The sequence below is a fragment of the Syngnathus acus genome, chromosome 3 (assembly GCF_901709675.1).
Source record: "Syngnathus acus chromosome 3, fSynAcu1.2, whole genome shotgun sequence".
In the NCBI taxonomy this organism is placed as follows: domain Eukaryota; kingdom Metazoa; phylum Chordata; class Actinopteri; order Syngnathiformes; family Syngnathidae; genus Syngnathus; species Syngnathus acus.
This window is the reverse complement of record NC_051089.1, coordinates 16,362,220-16,382,730: the sequence shown is the minus strand read 5'-3', so window position 1 is coordinate 16,382,730 and position 20,511 is coordinate 16,362,220. Positions and strand designations below refer to the sequence as shown.

Here is a 20,511-nt window from a genome sequence, read left to right as displayed (position 1 = left end):
TTCAAACATGAATTTGTGAAAAATATTATCAAATGATACTAGACATTGAAAGATGTGGCAATTTTCAGCTTGTTCCCTCACGGGTTGCCAGCACGAGACATTTGAGATTTGTTTGGCACCATTTTTATGTATCCCTTCATGACATAACCCAAAAGTTTTTTTTAATTTTGGTTTGGGACGGGCTGTGGCCAGGCATACTCTACTTCGAGGTGTTAAAACTAAGATGGCCGCCTCCTGTCAATGGAATTAGTGGAATTAATAGAGTGTATGGAAGCAGGGCAAGACTACATTTCCCACTGCATTATTTTGAAGTTTGTCAAACTCATTTTTTTCGCGGGCCGCATTGTAGTCATAGCTTCTTTCGGAGGGCCATTATGACTGTCAACCCAAATAAATGTATGAGCACCTCATATTATATACAGTAAAAGCTACAAAACAAACCGACAAATAACTCGTTTTCAAATCAGACGAGTAAAAACTGGTCAAATATTTAAAAAAATATATATATATTAAAAGTGAAGACAATTTGCAATTCTAGTAATGACACACGAATTTGATGCGCAATTTGTCTTCGCGGGCCACATAAAATGATGTGGCAGGCCGTATCTGGCCCCCGGGCCTTGACTTTGACACCTGTGGGTTAATAAATGCAGTGAAGCCCTGCTGAGACCTGTACCTGCCTTCAAATTGCACCTTGAGGAAGCAAGAAGAAATGTTCCCCACTGTTAACATTCCTCTTGTTGATTTCCCTGAATGCATCGGGACTGCCATTGCAAACAGAGCAGTTAAAACAGATGCAAGTATTTCTGTGGGAGGCTGTCAGGCCTCTGCTGGTATCCGCTTAATGCGATATGCGCCCGTAAGATGAAGTCACAAATGTCGCAACTGTAGTTGACTCCCACTCGCAAGGCAGCACAGACAGAGCATTATGTGGAGTACCAGCTGGTACCACGGGCTCCTCATCCTCCCTGTGTCTTCATTCTGTTAGTCCCCCACAAATCAGGACATGGATCAAAAATGGAAACGCCAACCTGTGACCGTCATCATCATCATCACCCTTTGTTTTTGTACGTTTGGTTCCACTCAAAGACGTAAGTAGTGCTCTTATCTCTACTGAGGACTTCATCTGTTGCTGCTGACTGCAGGAGGATGTTGATCAGGCTGCTGAGACAGAGAGTCAGTGTTTGTAGTTTTTGCAGTGCTGCCAATCCTATTTGCCTTACAGGCATCTGAAAAGTCATTAACCAAGCACAAAAATGGGAAAACCCATTTTTTTTCTCAAACAGTTTCATTGTAGAAATGTATATGACCTGCATTTTACTAAATTCGGTCAAAAGTCCAAGTTTGACTGTTCAAAACTAGCAAGAAGAAACACATCGTTTGAGTGTCCAAGTCATAACTTTTGGTCTTGTTCTGTAAGTTGGAAAACAGTAGATATGGAAGTTTACAAAGACATATTTTTGCTTTATGGTAAAAGTTGTAAGTTCATATTTACAACTTTCTTGTATCACTGTAAAATCTAACAAAGAATGCAACCCTCTTTGTTTTGGGAACTACAGTATGTTTAGGCCACAATGTTTTTAGTTAAGTTTTAGAACCTTCAGCATGCAGTGGAGTGGTATTATTACTTTATCTTAAATGTAATATTACATAATAGTATTGGTTAATAGGATATTTCAGTTATATCGAGAACTATTTGGACAATAGATATTTTTATTATTTTGTCTTATATACGTACATATTACACTGTAGAAGTATCTGTATTTATCTTAAATGTAATATTACATTATAGTATTGGTTTATAGGATATTTCAGTTCTATCGAGAACTATTTGGACAATAGATATTTTTATTATTTTGTCTTATATACGTACATATTACACTGTAGAAGTATCTGTATTTATCTTAAATGTAATATTACATTATAGTATTGGTTTATAGGATATTTCAGTTCTATCGAGAACTATTTGGACAATAGATATTTTTATTATTTTGTCTTATATACGTACATATTATACTGTAGAAGTATCTGTATTTATCTTAAATGTAATATTACATTATAGTATTGGTTTATAGGATATTTCAGTTATATCGAGAACTATTTGGACAATAGATATTTTTATTATTTTGTCTCATATACGTACATATTATACTGTAGAAGTAGCATTAGCAACAATATTAACTAACCTAATTAATATAACTCCAAATTAATAATGGCGTCACAAGGCCTTGATTGATTTTTCACACTTCTCTCAGTTTGTACAGTGCCCGCTGGTCCTGTGTCTGTCCCGGAGAACAGCACCGCTGACCTCCAAGTTGTAAAAATAAGCTCTGGTAGTGACGTAACACTGAATGTTGTGGTGAACCCTGAAGAAAAGTTTTACCTGAAAGGCAAAGCCCTGATGGTGAAAAAAGAACTGGATTATGAGGTAATCGATTGAGGGTTGCAGTTTGCATTTTTCAAACTTACATCATATTACAATGGATGAATGTTTGCTAGGCTTTGCCCAGCAGAGCAGCTCTGGTGGTGTGGGTACAATGCAGCAGACCAGGCTCCAAATCTGTGAGTACAATATCATGTAATAAACTGACACACTTCATAAATGAATCATCATTTTGTACTATTAAAGGTCAATGAGTCTGTGGAAGTACTGGTGGAAAATATAAACGATAACCCCCCAAACTTTGCTCAGAATAACTACGTACTGGAAGTAAATGAGGTGAGCCGTTGGACTTTCTTAACTTATCATTCATTCATCTCCCGTTGGATATGACTGTGAATTTTGGACTTTTTGACTTCCCCAGCTAACACCTGTCAATTCCAGTGTTGGACTGATAGAAGCCACTGATGCTGATTCTGAACCACTATTTTATCGCTTAGAATCTACCATGGTAAGACTATTTAGAAACTGAAGTAGAATTTTCATGATCATGACAAGCAGTGACAGTAATGTTGTACAGTAATCCCTCGTTTATCGCGGATAATTGGTTCCAAAAACCACCTGCGATAAGTGAAATCCGCGAAGTACGGTCACCAACAAGAAGTACTGGGCAGGCTAACGAGTTAGCAGAAAGATGCTAATTCGCGATCGTGCTAACACGCGAAAACTGACTTTTAAAGGAAAGTAAACGAACATTTGGAGCAATACTACATTGTCCTAAAGGTTAGACACATTTTTCCTCAATTTAGAAATTTTATTTTGACTTTTAAATGTTTTTTTAATTTGGAAAAAAAAATCCGCGATGTAGTGAAGCCGCGATAAACGAAACGCGAAGTAGCGAGGGATCACTGTATATGGTCATGTCGTGACCACTTCTCTATGCCCCTTTGGTCTTAACCCAATGTTCATTACTCTGTCTGTTACATTAGGACAAATACTTTCGGCTGGAGAACATCAACACTCCAAAATTACTTGTGAAAAGTGTTATAGACTACGATGTTGTTCAGAAAATCTCATTGATTTTACACGTACAGGTAGGCTACAGTGAAGTCTCCCAGCACAACTTCCGAGACTTGTAGCTCAAGTAATCTTTGTTGTCAAAAAAACTTACAGGACACATTTAATGGGTCAGCCTCCAATGAGCCCTTCTTCACATCCGTGGCCACCATCACAGTGCATATAAAGGATGTAGACAACCGTCCGCCCTGGTTTCAGCCTTGCTTAAGGACTAATTTAGGGCTTGCCAAATTGTGTGTGAGCACTGGTTATAGAGGCAAAGTCAATCTGACTGAGAAGGAGGTGAGTCCACACCATGATGATATAGTACTTTCAAAGCCTCCAAATATAAAAGGTGCAAAGGTACTTTCACACATGCATCTATCACCTTGTTTTCACAGTCTGTTGGGAATGATGTTGTACTTTGATTAATTTGATGCAGACACACGGAGGGCAATTAAAACAAAGACTCGCTATAGAATGAGAGCATGATTTGAATCCACAGGAAGGCCCGCTGACGCTGGAACCAGGCCCAGTTTTTGCAAAAGATGGAGACAAGAACAGGAGTGAACAGATCAGCTACCGGATTTTAAGAGGTACTCATTTGATTGATTTATTGATGTTTTCTGATATAGGGCCACCACCTCTTACGCTTTAGACATAAATTCTTGATAGAGTACCATTGATCGAATAAATCTTACTAATATACTAGAAATTGAAGTCACTCAAAATTGCAATTCTTTTTGAGACGGAGAATCAGGGGAAATGCTTTTATGGATCTATTATGTTATAATGTTCACACAGTTGATCTGTATTTTTGATCTCACTATTTTGTACTAGTTCCAGGCAGGTCAGTCATAAGTGTGGTACAAAACAACACTTTATGTGTTTGTTTGGATTTTGAACTTTCCAAAACAAAATACCTTTGACTGAAATGAAGATGTGCTTATTTTATATCTATAAAAAATTGCAGAGTGCATAGAGATGAAGACCATGGTGCACGTTAGGCCACGACTGCCTCCTCCTTCCTCATTATTGCAAATATCCCAAAAGACAGTTCGTCATGAAGTCATACCGACACAACGTTTTTTGTTTATAAAGGCTTTAGTTGATACTCAAGGTGGATTAAACCTTTATAAATTATTTACATTTTCTCGCCAATGCAGGGAATGATGGAAATCTATTCCAGATAGATGAAGATACAGGAAATATCAGCATGACGAAAGCTGCCGATATTGTGGGCCCGATAACACTCACAGTTATGGTAACACAACATCACACTGGACTGTTGTTTTCCATTTTGTTATTCACATTTTTTTTATTTGTTTCCAATTCCAATGCACTCAGGCATCACAAGTGACCAACAGGGATCAGTTTGCTGTGACACAGGTGACCTTTGATGTAACCAAGAAGAGCAGAAACCCTCCACAGTTTGAAAAGGAGCGTTACGAGGGCTTTATTTACAGCAATTCTATACCTGAGAGCATGATCCTCAGAGACCGCAGTAGCAACAGACCCTTTAGGGTCCGAGCGCGAGATGAAGACTTTGCCGGTGTAAGTTCTTCACTTTTGATGGAGGGCAGGCCATTAGGTGGCAAGTTTTGGTTTTAATTGACTATTATTTTCAATACTTTTAGCGAATTAGCCCAAGACTATTTAGAAACACTTGATAAAATACAAAACAATGACTTGATGTTGAATATTTCTGCTGTTACCATAACATCGACACCAGCCTGCCCTGAGGCTCCTCAACCGACCAAATCCGTTTGATACTATCTGAAATGACCCTGCTCTTAACTGTATTGAAATACAGTAACATTTGACTTGTGAAATGGTTTCTTGTATTTCAGGGTGTGAATCCAGATGTAAAATATGAGGTGCAGTACAGCAGTTACGTCAATGTGACCTCAGATGGTTTTGTGGTTCTGAAGAGAGTTGTCAAAACGGAGTCGTTTGTTTTACAGGTGAGCATCAAGGTAACAAGCACAGCAACAATAAATGCCAACATATTTTGACTTCTAAATTGTTGGTGGTTTATCCCCTCTCTCCCCACCCCTCCCCTAAAATCAGCTTAGAGCAGTGGACACAACAACAGGAGAATTTGGTACAGCCGCCCTCTCTGTTCAGGTTATACCTGGTAGGAGAATCACTTTACAGTCTACCGCCTCTAATTCACAGTCACGAGAAATCTGACAAGGACTTGAATATGTAGGCAATAGAGGGGAATAAAATACAATTAGAAAGTATCCAGACAGCCTCTGCTAACATGTAAAATACAGTACTACAATTGCTTACGTAAATTGCCTTAGCACCTGCGGACTTGAAGGCAAACATTTTATGATTTGAGCATTTTAAAAAATGGTGAATAAAATGGATGTACATGCAGACTTGATTTTTACATATACTTGTCATAATCTCTGCAGCTGATGCCATGCCGTCCCCTTCAAATGTTGGCTATCGTGCGGGTGACATGGCACTCCTCGGGCTGGTTATGGCGGCTTTGCTGGTCCTCTGCCTTATTGTGATTGGCTTCTTGATTTCCCGTCTATGGAAGGGGCACTCCAGCGGTGATAAAATATGTGAGGTCAGTGTTTCTAGCTGTAAACGCTCATATAGTAAAGAAATACATACATTAATGACAGAACACACATGCATATTATATATATTCACCGTATTGGCCCGAATATAAGACGACCCTGATTATAAGACGACCCCCTCTTTTTCAAGACTCAAGTTTGAAAAAATACTTTTTGAACACCAAATTTAATTTTTATACAGAAAATAATTACAGTACACTCTCTGATGAAGGCGGAAGTTACTGCCGAAACTGTCAGAAAAAGCTACTAAGGTAGGACCTTGCAACTTGTCTGAAGAATGTCTGAATGGCAATTACATCTGAAACAAATGATTATAACAATATATTCAAGAGAAAAAGCATGTTATTTTGCCTCATTCAAATCATACAAAAACTGTCTATCACATCTTAATATCTGAACATTTAAATATGTAAACTAAAGTGCAATCATATTTGTAAATGAATGGCTTCTGGTTTTTGAAATGTAAATAAACCTACTGTTTCTGTTGGGGAGCCTAAGGACTGTAGGGGGTTGGCTCGGATGGTTATGCTCTTTTCGCCCCCGGGGGTCGGTTAGAACACAGGAGGGAAGACATGGTTCAATTTTGATTGCTTGACTGAACTTTGGCAAAAAAGTAACAGGCACTGTGGCTCATAGGGGCATAGAGGCAAACTGGCAAAAGGGTATAGGCACATCTTTGGTCGTAAGGATGTGAGAGCAGGTGTGTGTAGTGTACATGGGTGAGTCTTTGGGTGTGTGAATGTGATTCTTGTATGTGTGATTCTTGTGTGAAGTGTGTGAAGGGTGTGTGTGGTTTGTGGTGCGTGTGTGTGTGTGTGTGTGTGTGTGTGTGTGTGTGTGTGTGTGTGTGTGTGTGTGTGGTTCTGCAAAAGACAGAAATACAGCACGTAAGTCAATGCTCAACTTCTGACGTCACACAACACGAGTAGACGGCACACATTACATAACTAACTGCGTGTAACGGTTCCGCTATACTAAATAACCATAAATGAAATACTCTCAGCAACACACCAAAAATAAGTCATTGAAACAACAAAATATATTTGCTGGCAACGTTCAGACAAACAGCACAACAGTTGACAGTAGTGACAATGAAATGTATATACCGTATTTTCCGCCCTAAAAGGCGCACCGGGTTATAAGGCGCACCTTCAATGAACGGCCCATTTTAAAACTTTGTCCATATATAAGGCGCACCGGATTATAAGGCGCATAAAATAGAAGCTATACTGCATCAAACTGAGGTTGACTAGGGTTGCGGTATGCATCCACTAGCCAATAACCAACGAGCCCTCTGTAAACAATCGCGTTTCTCAAACGATCTCCTATAAAATGATCAGAACTGACTAAAGTTCGATCTAACGCATTGGTACTACTTACCTATGTTTCCCTTCCATATCGATCCGTAGATTTACTCGAAACATTAACAGAGCAGCCTATTTTGACATGAAATAGCCTGGTACGTATAGCAGCTATCGCAATAGCATTAGCCATCCGCAAAGTCTCACGAGCCTCAGCTCGCAATCTCCCATGAGCCTCAGCAAAGTGTAAACAATCGCGTTTCTCAAACGATCTCCTATAAAATGTTCGGAACTGACTAAAGTTCGATCTAACGCATTGGTACTACTTACCTATGTTTCCCTTCCATATCGATCCGTAGATTTACTCGAAACATTAACAGAGCAGCCTATTTTGACATGAAATAGCCTGGTACGTATAGCAGCTATCGCAATAGCATTAGCCATCCGCAAAGTCTCACGAGCCTCAGTTCGCAATCTCCCATGAGCCTCAGCAAAGTGTAAACAATCGCGTTTCTCAAACGATCTCCTATAAAATGATCGGAACTGACTAAAGTTCGATCTAACGCATTGGTACTACTTACCTATGTTTCCCTTCCATATCGATCCGTAGATTTACTCGAAACATTAACAGAGCAGCCTATTTTGACATGAAATAGCCTGGTACGTATAGCAGCTATCGCAATAGCATTAGCCATCCGCAAAGTCTCACGAGCCTCAGCTCGCAATCTCCCATGAGCCTCAGCAAAGTGTAAACAATCGCGTTTCTCAAACGATCTCCTATAAAATGATCGGAACTGACTAAAGTTCGATCTAACGCATTGGTACTACTTACCTATGTTTCCCTTCCATATCGATCCGTAGATTTACTCGAAACATTAACAGAGCAGCCTATTTTGACATGAAATAGCCTGGTACGTATAGCAGCTATCGCAATAGCATTAGCCATCCGCAAAGTCTCACGAGCCTCAGCTCGCAATCTCCCATGAGCCTCAGCAAAGTGTAAACAATCGCGTTTCTCAAACGATCTCCTATAAAATGATCGGAACTGACTAAAGTTCGATCTAACGCATTGGTACTACTTACCTATGTTTCCCTTCCATATCGATCAGTAGATTTACTCGAAACATTAACAGAGCAGCCTATTTTGACATGAAATAGCCTCGCGGGTACAACAGCTATTCGGTGACGCCCCCTGACTACAGTTGCCGTAATGCTGGGAAGCGATGCGACCTTGTAATTTACTAGTCGTACTAAAACGTACTGAAACATTTTGGCAGAGCACTGTGTACAACCAGTATGGATCAACAAATTCATCAGTTGATCCATATATAAGGCGCACTGGCCTATAAGGCGCACTGTCGGCTTTTGAGAAAATTTTAGGTTTTTAGGAGCGCCTTTTAGGGCGGAAAATACGGTACTCACTTTGTGTCAAAGACGCACACAATCACAGCAACACACTCAGTTGATACCAGCAACTTTTAACTTACCTCTGCGCACAAGCTCCAGCGATACGCTGATGTAACTCACGCGAGACTTAAGGCGCGGTGACATAACTGTCCAACATTTTAACTTCAACATATGAACCTTTCTAACAGTTTCTCCATTTTCTGTTATCTCTTCTCTTATTTTCTTCTCTTTTCTTTCTTACCGCTATTTTTTATTTTTCTTCTTCGTGCTACCGCTATTTTTATTTTTATTCTTCGTGACAGGGGTTCGCTTTGAGTTAAGTTCAGCATTCGCTTTAAAGATATCTGGCGCCATCTAGCGTTGTGAATGGGTATAATGTCTAGACCTCGAACGTAAGACGACCTCCACTTTTTCAGTCTTATTTCAATGCAAAAAACACCATCTTATATCCGGGCCAATACGGTAGTTCATGTTTCCGTTTGTTCAAGCAAATTCTTTGGATTTCTTGTTGACAGTGAAATACACAAACAGCAAACGTCTCTTCAAAACAGAAAATTTGGAACATTATTTATATATACATTATATATGCCCCCTCCCCCCATAATTGTTAAAACCTTTTTTACAGCCATTAGTTATTCATATTAGAAGGTAGACCACAATTTTAATTTTTATAAGGATGTTATTTACTTTAAAATGTAAAGAGGCTTTTCATGGAAACAGAAAAGGCACGCACCGATAGCAACTGATTGTATGATTATTGCTACTACAGTTATTAATTCTGTCATTATTGGCCAGATGTATTTCATTATATTCCTAAGCCAGATATTGAAGAAGTGCTTTTATGTAGTTATTAAAGAAAAATCACATTCCCTATAAAATTTCATCAAGAAGCACACACCACGAATTTGTTGAAATATGCTAACATGATGACACCATCTTTATACAGTGAATGAACAGAAAGTTTCTGAAGCCATAATTACATTACTTTCTAATCTCTGCACTGGTTCTAGTGCTTGGACTGTCTGAAGTCTGAGCAGCCAAACAGGGGCCGCAGAGACTCCCTGCAGTACACCAATGATGGCTTCCAGAATGAGGCTGACGGAAGCCGTGGCCGCTGGAGGAAGGCCCTTCCCAGGCGGAGCACCTTCCCCGGGGGCCAAGTCATGCCATTGGGGAGACGCAACCGCCACTGTTCCTCCTGCGGTGTCTTTACTAACCATGCCCCCAAAGGGAGTCCCTCAGTAAGACCCTCCAGGAGAGGGAGAGGAGATGGAGATGATTACAGCTCAAGGGCCATGCTGGCCAAGCAGAGGAGGAAGGAGGGGCAGAAAACTGTATGGTTCAAGGAGATCGAGGACTCCTCAGACATTGAGGTGGAGATTATCCCGGACACGGTGGGCCGGGTGGAGGAGGAGACGCAGGAGGAGCTGGAAGGGGAGTTGGTGATGGAGGGAGTAGTCAAAGACAAAAAATCTAATGATGGGCAGGAAAACCACAGCACGGAGCCTAGAGCAGAACAGGACAATGGTAGCGCCGCATCGGATCAGGAGAAGGAAACAAACAAGCGGGATGGCTGACAGGACGTCCGGCTCAAGTCAGTATTACTTTTGGATACTGTCTGCAGCCAAGGTCTGAACAGTCCAGTCCATGAAGACTCAACATGTGGATATAAAATATTGGTTTGATTAGCACAAGCTGCTCAAATATCGTTCTTTCTTATGATGATGACTCAAGATTATACTTTAAAGCTCAAATGTCAGTCTTGTGACGAGTTGGATAGGTTTTAACATTTGCCAAGTAAACTAAACTGCAACATCAGTCAATATGATGGAGCAAAATGAAAAAGACAATCAGGAAAAAAAAAGTCTTTCCTATAATACATGCAGTTTTAGAGAGTAGTTACTGCTGCATTACAAATATTGAAAATGTGCACAATTGCAGTGTTTTTTTTTTTTTATCTTAACAAATATGACAGCTTTTATGACTGAAATTCACAAATGTATTCAAGTGTGTCAGTGAACACACCCCAGAGAACATACTGTTGCTACATTGTGTGTTTGTTTTATTATTAATTCACTATGTAGCTTTGAGGTAATGGAAATGGAACCAGACTTCTAAATATCTGTAGGATTTTAATAAATAAAAAAATCAAGAAACCTTAAAAATAGCTTTTCTACTAATGCTCGTCAACTAATTCTCTGGAGTACATGTTTGTTTCTGCGCATTTGAACATTGCTGTGAACACATTAGGAATAAAATATAATGGCGTTTTTTTAGACAAAATATCACCTTGGTCCAAATTGTTTTGCATCATGCAATGCAGTCGAATCTAATAACATTCTGAATTAATCAAGAAGCTTGAAACACTCCTGGTGTTCACATTTGGTATTAAACCATTCAATTGAATGTTTTTTTTTGTTTTTAGATCTTCAACAATCCCCTGCAGGGCGGAATTGTAGCCCAACAAGACACGGAACGGACTACATACAAAAATTCTGAAATAACTTTCACAAGAGAACTGTCCTCTTGTAGGCCAACAAGACACTGACTATATGAAAAACCTCTGAAATGACTTTAACAGAAAGAACTGTACCCTCATGACAATTTTAATTGTGTTTATTGAGGCATTAAGGCCAATTGCAAAATAGGTACATCAGTCAGTAGTCAAAGCTCACCTTATATTAAAATTTGTTTAAAACAAGTCCCTGATGAAAATGGAAAACCAGCTCAAACACGTCCACCTCCTTTAGCTGCATGCAGTACCTCTAAAACCAGTCTGAAATCTTCTTCCGTGGAGTGCATGTCAGCTCTACACAAAATCTATTGCTAATTAGTTTGATTGCGAAGCAGCAAAAGTTGTGTAGCCCAGAAAAATGCCGTTGTGTGATTTATTTTTTTAACACTGTACTGCTCTGCATATATTTGATTCTTATTTGGATTTAGCAAAGCCAACCCTGTTGTTCTCTCGATCAAACACGGTGTAGTACTGGCCGATGAAGACGTCTCCCAGAATCCACAGGGGACCTGCTGGGGGAGGGATGTCCAGACCCATGAAGCCACTCAGACAAATGGTCTTTCCACCTTGGCTCTCCTGCAATTTAGAAAGTGGCACAGTCAGGGTGTGCTTATGTTTTGGTATTTTAAAATGAATACGCCAGAATCTAAAAGTTGGCAGAGAGCTTGTAACAGGAACGAGAAAAACAAAACAAGTGTAATCTCTCTGAATAACAAAGCTGCCCCCTCATGACTTGGTCAAATGAAACAAAGGCTATAACTGTTGGTTTTTTGGTGATGTAACCCTTATTCAGTGTTTTATTGTTGTTGCTCAGTAGAGCATATCTCTGTTGCCCCCTGCTGGACAACAAAGGCACATGCACAGGTTCTCACCTTGAGGACATATTGGTCTCCAGTCAGCTTGTAAGACTGGCCACCCACATTGAAAGTGATGACAGGCAGTGAAGGGATCTTATCACAGTTGATCATGTACTGAAACAGAAATAGAGAAGCTTTACACTTTTCAAGCACAAACCAGCTCATCTGTGTTAAAATATAGACTGACATTTGTACATCACGATTTCATAATCATACTTGGAAATTAAATTTCACAAAATGACTGGAATTTATCACTCAGAATATGAATTGGATGGATTTAAAATTCAAAGGACGAGTGAGGCCTGAGCTTCAATCTCACCTCTCCCTGGATGAGCGGAGTGGCTCCGATGGCTTTCTGCAGTGCTCTGACCTCCGCAGCGGGGCCAGTGATCAGAGACGTGCCGGTGTCCACGATAGCTTCACAGCCACTTTTGCATAAACTCAGCTGGCTGCCCACTTGCAAGCTGAAATGCACACATTAGTAAGTAACATCCAACAAAGTCTACAATGAAGCAAACTGACATAGGGGATGAAGCCCATGCAAGCACGGGGAGAACTTGCCACAGTGCCACCCAATAAATAACCCGAGTAATTAAATTATTTACTCTGCTTCGTGAGATCACAGCAGTGATTAGACTTTACAGTTATTGACCATTACACTACCTTCCAATAAGTCACATTAATCTGCTGAAAGCAAAACAACTTTCCCCATAAGAGAACTCACGAGTCCATGTGGATCTGCCAGTACGCTTGGCGGGTGACGTTGACATAGTTGAATTCACCAGTGTAGTATTTAGGGTCTGTCCCTCCCAGCAGCAGCTCACCACCGGGCTGAGTGTCAGGGTTCCTAAAGCAGAGAAAGATGTAAATAAACAAACACCTTCTTGTAGGCCTCGCAGTCATTATTAGTACTATTTAGGTCAACGATTACAACGAGGATTATGTCACACATAATAAACAAGTTAACTCTACAGACTTGATGGCCATGTGGCTTCAAGACAAGACTTGAGCCGGGTGCAAGAAAATTTACAACCATTTAGCCCAAGTCATAAATAAAACATATTTTTAAAAATACTTGTTTTGTATGTGTTTTTGTTCACCACACATTCCTTAAGAAAAAGGCTTTCATTTGGATTCTTCATGACACACAAAAGATTAATAATTATAATCACACTATACTATTTTTTAGCCCTTGTTGAAATTAGCCTGTTTGGGAGTAGTCCTGTCAAGAGAAAGGACATCACGAAATGTAGTAGACAATTGTCAGAAATGTTCATCATAAATCCCCAGTATTAGTGCAGCTCAAAATGTGATGATATCTGTCATTGTGGACAAATAGGTGACTTAAATCTTATCTCCGGTAATTTTTTAGGCTACTTTATGTCTGTACGGCGACCTTGAGTGCCTTGAAAGGCGCCTTATAAATAAAATGTATTATTATTATTTTTAAAAAAACAAAAAAAACAATAAAGACTGTCGAGTTACATGGTGGATAGGATGGTAAAAGATGGTGCATGAGTGTGTATTGGATTTGGCTAAGGTGAAATTCCAAATTTCAAAGCTTGACATGGAAGACCTGAAGAAGGGGGCCTGAGTAGGGGTTACTTAAAAGTTAGTTCTTCAAAATTAACTATTGTTAAATAGGTAAAGGGGAATTTGTTGGTTGAACCAGTAAACCTCCATTCCTGTTCCAAATTTCACCAGAAGATGGTGCCAAAGTCAGATTGACCTAACATAGTAAATTAATAGTTTAAAAAGTCATCGATTAGATGAAAACTTGTTCTGAGGCACAGCAACACACAATTTTGGAGTATGTTATATTATTTTGTTTTGCTATAATATACTTTGAAACTGCTTGAATATTTTAATTTGCTAACTCGGGAAGCCCATGCTCATCGTTAGCTAATGAGAATGAGACATGTTAATCACAGTTAGAGTCAACTGCAATATACTTTATTTCATTCTGCTTTGCAAGTGATACCGTGGGTGGAAGACTGCAATCCCACGCTTGAGCTTGACCTAGAGGTCACCAGCTTGTTAAAATACGTTTTGAAGATGCTTGAGTGTTTTAACCTGCTAACTAAGAGAATCCACGATCATAGTTATGATTATGTGTTAAATTGACTATTGTGAAAGTATGTGTTATTATTGTCACGATGTTTGATCAGTATCAAACATGTATGTAATATTGATGTTCCATTTACACATGAATGTTTAAATGTGAGCGAAGACAAGGAGGCGGAAAGGGTTAATGGTGATACCAAGTGGTGGAAGACTGAGATCCCACATATGAGCGTGACCTCGGTCACGTTCATCCAGTTGAAGCCTAAACAAAATGCTGTTTGATGGAACACAAGTCAGAGAAAAAACATTTGCAAATGTAACGTTGACGGACAGTTGACAAGATTAGGAAGTGGGAAACAGGATGAAGCATCCCTGAGAAAATTGTTACTTCCGTGAGAACATGGTCACCTCATCTGGTTGAATCCGGTTGAGACCGGCCGAGATGCAGGTGCAGTCTATTCTGGAAGCATTTGGGTCATCTGAGGCCAATGTATGACGTCATGGAAAAAAACTGGTACGTGACCAAGCAGGCATAGTACCCACGAACTGGACTGGTATAAAAGGTTCGTTCGGACAAAGAGCATCGCTCTCTCTCGCCCTGTGGGCTCTCCCCGTCAGGGGTATGCCCCTGCGGCTACTGCCGTGGGTCGAGAACGCTGATTAGACAAAGATAGATTTCATTCTTTCTGAGATTAACCCAAGGTCCGTTAAGATGAATTTATACTATCTTCAAAATGGACTTAGTAAAATTTTAAGCTCAAAGACAGGCTAGGAGATGCAGACTTCGGTGCAGGAGAGAGGAGCCATTTTTAGGGCGGCGTCATCTCCATTCTTTAGGCCAGCCTGTTCTTTTAAACAGAATTCGGATTTTGGAACAAGGAGAACTGATCACTCGACTTTTCCACCAAACAGCATTTTAGACCTCTAGCCTCTTACCCTTTTTTACTATATTTTTGAGTTTTCAATCGAGAGAACTTCGAGACTGAATAATTTTTGCTCTATTGAGAATGGTGAGTGGAAATTATTGTTAGTTGTTCGAACAATTGAAACTTGTAATTCTCTTTCTTGCTTATTCATTAAATTTCTACTTTATAATCATTTAATTTTGATTAATGATTATTTTGATCTTTTATGCTTTAAATCTCTTTTGTTTCTCTATCATAGTGATACTTTAAACCGTCCAGTTCTTTTTTAAATGAAGACAGCTTTCATCCTCGACATCAGGGAGTGTCAGAATCTGGTTCGAAACTGTTAACTTAAGCTCAGCTAGTGTGAGTGTACGTTAGTGAAAATAAACGAGTTCCCGCGGTCTTAACAAAGACAGCTAAACTATTCCGAGCGGATAACAAAAGCAACAATCTTAATAGGAAAGGAGAGCCGCTGAAACGGCCGCGATCGAGGAGATCCTGGGTCTCGACAAAGTAGTTACTCAACCCTCGGTTTCTTTGATTTCAGCGGGACTGGCGTACGGAATTGACGGAATTAATCTAACAATAGATTAGGAATTGACGGAATTAATCTAACAATAGATTAGTTATCTGAACAGCGGTTAGACTCGGAACGAATCTTCTTTCCGTACCGGCTTAAATCAATTCTCGTCTCCCCTACAGACTGCGTTACCGCAGAGGGGCTAAAGTACAGAATTTTACCCTTTAAACGGAGAGCCGGTCACTTACATCAGATAAATGCACGATTGACAAGACACAGCCTGGACATAATTTGAATTTCTTAATTGTTGAATATGATTGTCATTGTATAATGTTTTGCAACAAATATTATGAAGCAATTTAAAAAATAAACAAGCGCTTGTTCAGAAATGCTGTCTATCCATAACTTATAACTTAACTTATTTAATACTTTAAAATTATACATGCTTGCGAATAAAAAAAAAAAAAAATTACAAATGGGAGCACAGATCGTCACAAGCGTGGATGTGTATACTTCACTTGCAAAATTTACAGTCTGAATAGGAACCGCACCAAACGAAAAAAATGAAGTCCTCTTTTGGTCCGGACAAAACAAGCGGACGAAAGGACTTTTCTGGTCTGAATACACCCTTAGAAATAATTGGCTGCATCTTGCTGGCTTCCTACCCGGTAACGTACTTTTCGTAAGTCTATGTGAGTGGAAGACACCATCACGCTGGTGTGCGTGGCCAACTCTTCCACTCCCACTCGAGTCACAAGTTAAAAAGACGCACTTTAGAACTGAAACTTGGTAGCGTTTGATTTCACATGAATCTGCAACATTTTTTCCCTTATTTGATTATAATTTCTTGCACGAGAGAAAACAGTCATTTTAACAGGGTTATGTTCCCTATGTCTTGAGTAAAATACCACCACTATGTTTCTCACCTGTTAAGGTAGAAGGAGAACACATTCTTCTCAACCTTTTTCTGGCTCATGATGTTATCAAAGACTGGCGCCACAGCATCCACAGAGATGCGTGGATAGGCCATGCCAAGGATCCCATCAAATTTGGCAGCAATAAAAGCCACGCCGGGCTGCTTTATGGCTTCCCCAAAGAGCTGATTCTCCACAGATAGGTCTCCGATCTAGAAAATGGAATCACCATACAAACGCAATGATTCAGTTTTTTCTTTTTTAAGGATCATTTACTGTTAATCTTACAATGCACGTGTCCTGACTGAGGTAGCCCGACAAACTGCCGCTTCCGTACTGGATTGCAAAGGAGGTGCCATTCTTCACATACGTGCTGGACTTGGCAGAGTTATATTTGTGGTGAAGCACTACAAAACATAACAAAAAAAAAAGTCAATGAATGTGACTTTATAGCCTGACTCTAAGAGCTGCTATTTTATAATATCGAAAATGACTTACAGCAAGCGATGTCAAGAAGGGAGCAGTGGATGGACGGAACCCACAAATTGGATGAACCAGTGTCAAAGACGACGGTGAAGGGCTGAGGTGGGGTGCCCAGGCCAATATCACCGTAATACTGGGCCTGATGACAACATACGCTTGAGTATAAAACCACAGAAAAATCTCGGGTGCTTGTATGATGAAATGGTCTAAATAGAAATCATTGTCGGGCTAATTGGCTAGAAATGTACTTTGAAAGATTACCAACAAATCCAACACTAAATGTAGGTCAGTCTGTTCTATTCTCTTCAGTAGTATGAGATGCTGACAGGCTTAGCAACTATGACTGTTAAGAGTTCAAAAAGTCCAAGTCATGTTCTCCTAGAAACGCCTTAATTGACACAAATGCCTGTTTCATGTGACAGACAGACTGTTATTTCAAAATGCCATTGCGAAATAGTGATTTTTATGTCAACTAAGTGAGAAATCCTAACTTCCACTTCCTATATTGGTTAGTTCATAGGTTCTCAAATAATAAAAGAGCCCTACTGTGATGTCTTTGACAAGAATATCACCATGGGGCTTAAATCTTTGATCCAAAAGGTCATCGCTAAAAGGTTTAGGCAATTCATTCAATCAGTTGAGACTGTTCTCAACCATTCTTTTGTTAAATAACAATGCTGAGTGTAACATGTATTAGGATTAAGGTGATGGAGAATGTGGACAGTTAAGAGACAGTAGTGTGAAGAAATCAGAACAAACTACTCAGAGTCGACAGATCATGTGCAAAAACTTCCCCTTTCTGTGACCAACACCTTTACCCATTTTAGCTTTTACTGTTGGGACCAAAAAGGCAGGACAATAATTATTATATATAGCTTAGATTTTTTTCACACAAGGAACACCTTTCCTTGTGATGCTTCCACAGCTTCAGTTTTAGCAAACATTGCATGAAGGAAAAGTGTTTATGAGAGGAATGCCTACATCAAGGTAGTTCTTTAGGGTCTCGGGAGTGGGTCCACTACTTGAGGGAAAGCCAAAGTTGTACTTGAGGGAGTGCTTGCCGGCCGCCACCAGGTCCTCTACATTTTTCCCGGAGTCGGTCAACTCTCGCCTGATGGAGCGGAATTTCTTCAAGGGAATTCTGCATCATAGGACAAAAAAAAACTGTCTGGCACCAAAACAGCTGGAAACTAAAATGTGAATAAAAATAAACCCATCTGTGAAAGCAGGCGCCGCAGTAAATACTTTTAAAGGCTTTCAAGTAACATTATGACCTACTGACCCACAACACTTATCTTTACATAGTTTACTACACGACAATGCAATGACATTTCGAGGTTATAAATTGTTGAGAATAAGCCGTCAAAAAAGCCTGTACTTATTATTTCGCATTTGGCTATTTTATATTAACAGTTTAAAAGTGATTTATATGCAATAATTTACTGTTAATGTGACGTTACCATTGACGTGCAAGAATAGGTTAGTGATAGATTACGACTTGCTTACAAATTCCCATCCGGATCTGAGTGGCAAAGCACGGTTAGTTACTCATGTATTGCGTATTATGCTAAGGAACTGTACTGTAATAGAATATTTTATTATCATTTATTTATCATGGATTTTGTGTTGTTTTTTGTGATATTGTTAAGTGCATTTATTTATAGCGATCGATATGCGCACAGAGCAGACCCTTCTGAATCATAACAGCCTGCCCTGCACATAAGTCAACAAGAGCTCTTTGACTGCAAGAACACGGGCTCTTTAATCTATACTTCTTTTTCATGCATCGCAACTCACAGAGTTTTTATAGCCCCCTCCCACATCTAAATGAATAAATAAATCACGGAGTACATGCCCATTTGCCCCCTGTGCGTTTCGAAGAACCATAGCTAACCACAAGGCTAATCTGAACGAGTGACTTTTTTTTTTACTCTACTTCGAATGTCGATGTCAACAAACTTGATTTTCTTACCTAACAATCGCGTCGCTCGTCAGAGCTAACGTCGACAATAGAAGCAGATAAAAACTCTTCATCGTAGCGGTTTGAAAGTCGCAAAATCAGAAATACAATGACTGAGCGTTTTGACGCTTTAGTAAGCAATAAGCGATCAGACGAACGAGTCATGTGACGCGGGTGCAACGTTTAAGGTCCACATGACAATGGGAACATCCACAACTCAATAAAAACGTGAACGTCGCCTTATTAGGCAACATTGATACAGAGGAAATTGTACAGTTGTGAAAAATCGTTGATGCAGTCAACAATGTGAAATGATGCCGCAAACCTCCTTAATCCAACAATCGCTAACCTGGTTTGCGCAAACTCTGTCTCTCTGTTGGGTTTACGCTGTCAATAAAAATAGGGAAATTAGATTCTATTTTTTTATAGGGCGCAAAGAAAAAAAGTTGTCTTAAGAGGGTTTTGTGGACTATACGGAATGTAAATAGAACATGAACAATTTTCATCTTAAACATTTAACATTCTCTTCATATTTTATTAGTAATTTTCATTACGTCGGGTTAACTTGAGGAAGGACTATTTGCGTATGTTTTTAAAAGAAACTATACTCACAATTTAAGATACATATGTATTTTTTTCTGTAAGTATAAATAAAAAAATTTTTTGCTAAAATAAATGTTAATAGTAAGCGCTGTATGAACGTTTTGAATGACTTGATGTCGTCAGTTCCGCTGTCGGCCACCGTTTGTCGGCCATTGTTACCAACCGAATCGCCGTACCGTCCGGATCTGCAACCATTTGTGGAGCAGACTGTCACACACGCATACCTGGGATCAAACGAATACAAGGACGCTTACGTTCAACATGAAAGATTTTGAGTATTACAAAAACCTACAGCAATACATGGCTACCGGTGAAGTTCATGCAGATGTATCCAAAAGGGATCGCGCTGAAATGCGCCGTGCCATGTCTAAATTTACAATTAAAGGTACCAATCGCAATCATGTATTTTGGTGAAGTAGTCTAGCAAGGTTATTTGTCGTTCACTAGTTTTGTACTTTCTAGATGGCAGGTTATTCTACACGGGACCAAATAAAAGATACGTGCGGCTTGTGGTGTTAAATGAGGAGGAAAAACAACGTGTCCTCGCAGAGTGCCACGATAACCCGGGGACGGGCAATCACTGTGGGATGAGAGCAACTCGAAACCGAGTCATTGCTGGTTACTACTGGGGAACTTTGAATGATGATGTCATTCATTGGGTAAGCGAGTGGTGGTTGGGACCATGGGACGATGTCAGTTTGGTTGGTACCTGTTATTGGGATGATGCACACGCATGCCTGCTGCTAAAAGTGGCGCCTTGAGTTAGTTTATATGTTTAATTCCTTCCTTGACCACGCTAGTAACTCAAAACATCTCAAATCCTCTTTCCCACATGAAATGAATGATTTTTAATGCCATGAATCTGTCTCAGCCTTCCTAAAACAAAAACGTTTTGTTTTAATTCACTAAACTGTTCTCTATAGCAGTGGTCCCCAACCACCGGGCC

The 20,511-nt window shown here is 39.7% G+C and overlaps 2 protein-coding genes and 1 long non-coding RNA gene across 4 annotated transcripts; 1 reads left to right on the top strand and 2 right to left on the bottom strand.

The window, feature by feature from the left end:
* Positions 1-911: 911 nt before the first annotated feature.
* On the top strand, positions 912-10,908 carry cdhr5a (cadherin-related family member 5a). 2 transcript variants are annotated; one of them, XM_037247563.1, is made up of 15 exons: positions 912-1,091; positions 2,256-2,428; positions 2,500-2,562; positions 2,630-2,719; positions 2,805-2,891; positions 3,370-3,474; positions 3,554-3,739; positions 3,942-4,032; positions 4,603-4,700; positions 4,784-4,990; positions 5,287-5,400; positions 5,507-5,573; positions 5,860-6,020; positions 6,215-6,284; positions 9,752-9,874. In XM_037247563.1, exons 1-14 carry the CDS (start codon positions 1,007-1,009, stop codon positions 6,281-6,283), a joined length of 1,596 nt encoding a protein of 531 aa, XP_037103458.1. In that variant the 5' UTR covers positions 912-1,006; the 3' UTR covers position 6,284; positions 9,752-9,874. The 2 variants fall into 2 exon arrangements, with proteins under 2 accessions (XP_037103458.1, XP_037103457.1); XM_037247562.1 differs by lacking the exon at positions 6,215-6,284 and having other exon boundaries at positions 913-1,091; positions 9,752-10,908.
* On the bottom strand, positions 6,492-8,997 carry LOC119120566. Its single transcript, XR_005097542.1, has 2 exons — positions 8,757-8,997; positions 6,492-6,533 (listed from the first exon to the last, which is right to left on the bottom strand). It is a non-coding gene; the product is annotated as an uncharacterized LOC119120566 (long non-coding RNA).
* Positions 10,909-11,339: 431 nt separating the features above from the next.
* Positions 11,340-19,147, bottom strand: ctsd (cathepsin D). The gene is made up of 9 exons (XM_037247564.1): positions 18,975-19,147; positions 17,984-18,143; positions 17,018-17,141; positions 16,808-16,926; positions 16,532-16,731; positions 12,838-12,960; positions 12,433-12,577; positions 12,129-12,227; positions 11,340-11,832 (listed from the first exon to the last, which is right to left on the bottom strand). The coding sequence occupies exons 1-9, from the start codon at positions 19,034-19,036 to the stop codon at positions 11,671-11,673; spliced, it is 1,194 nt and encodes a 397-aa protein (XP_037103459.1). The 5' UTR covers positions 19,037-19,147; the 3' UTR covers positions 11,340-11,670.
* Positions 19,148-20,511: the final 1,364 nt, after the last annotated feature.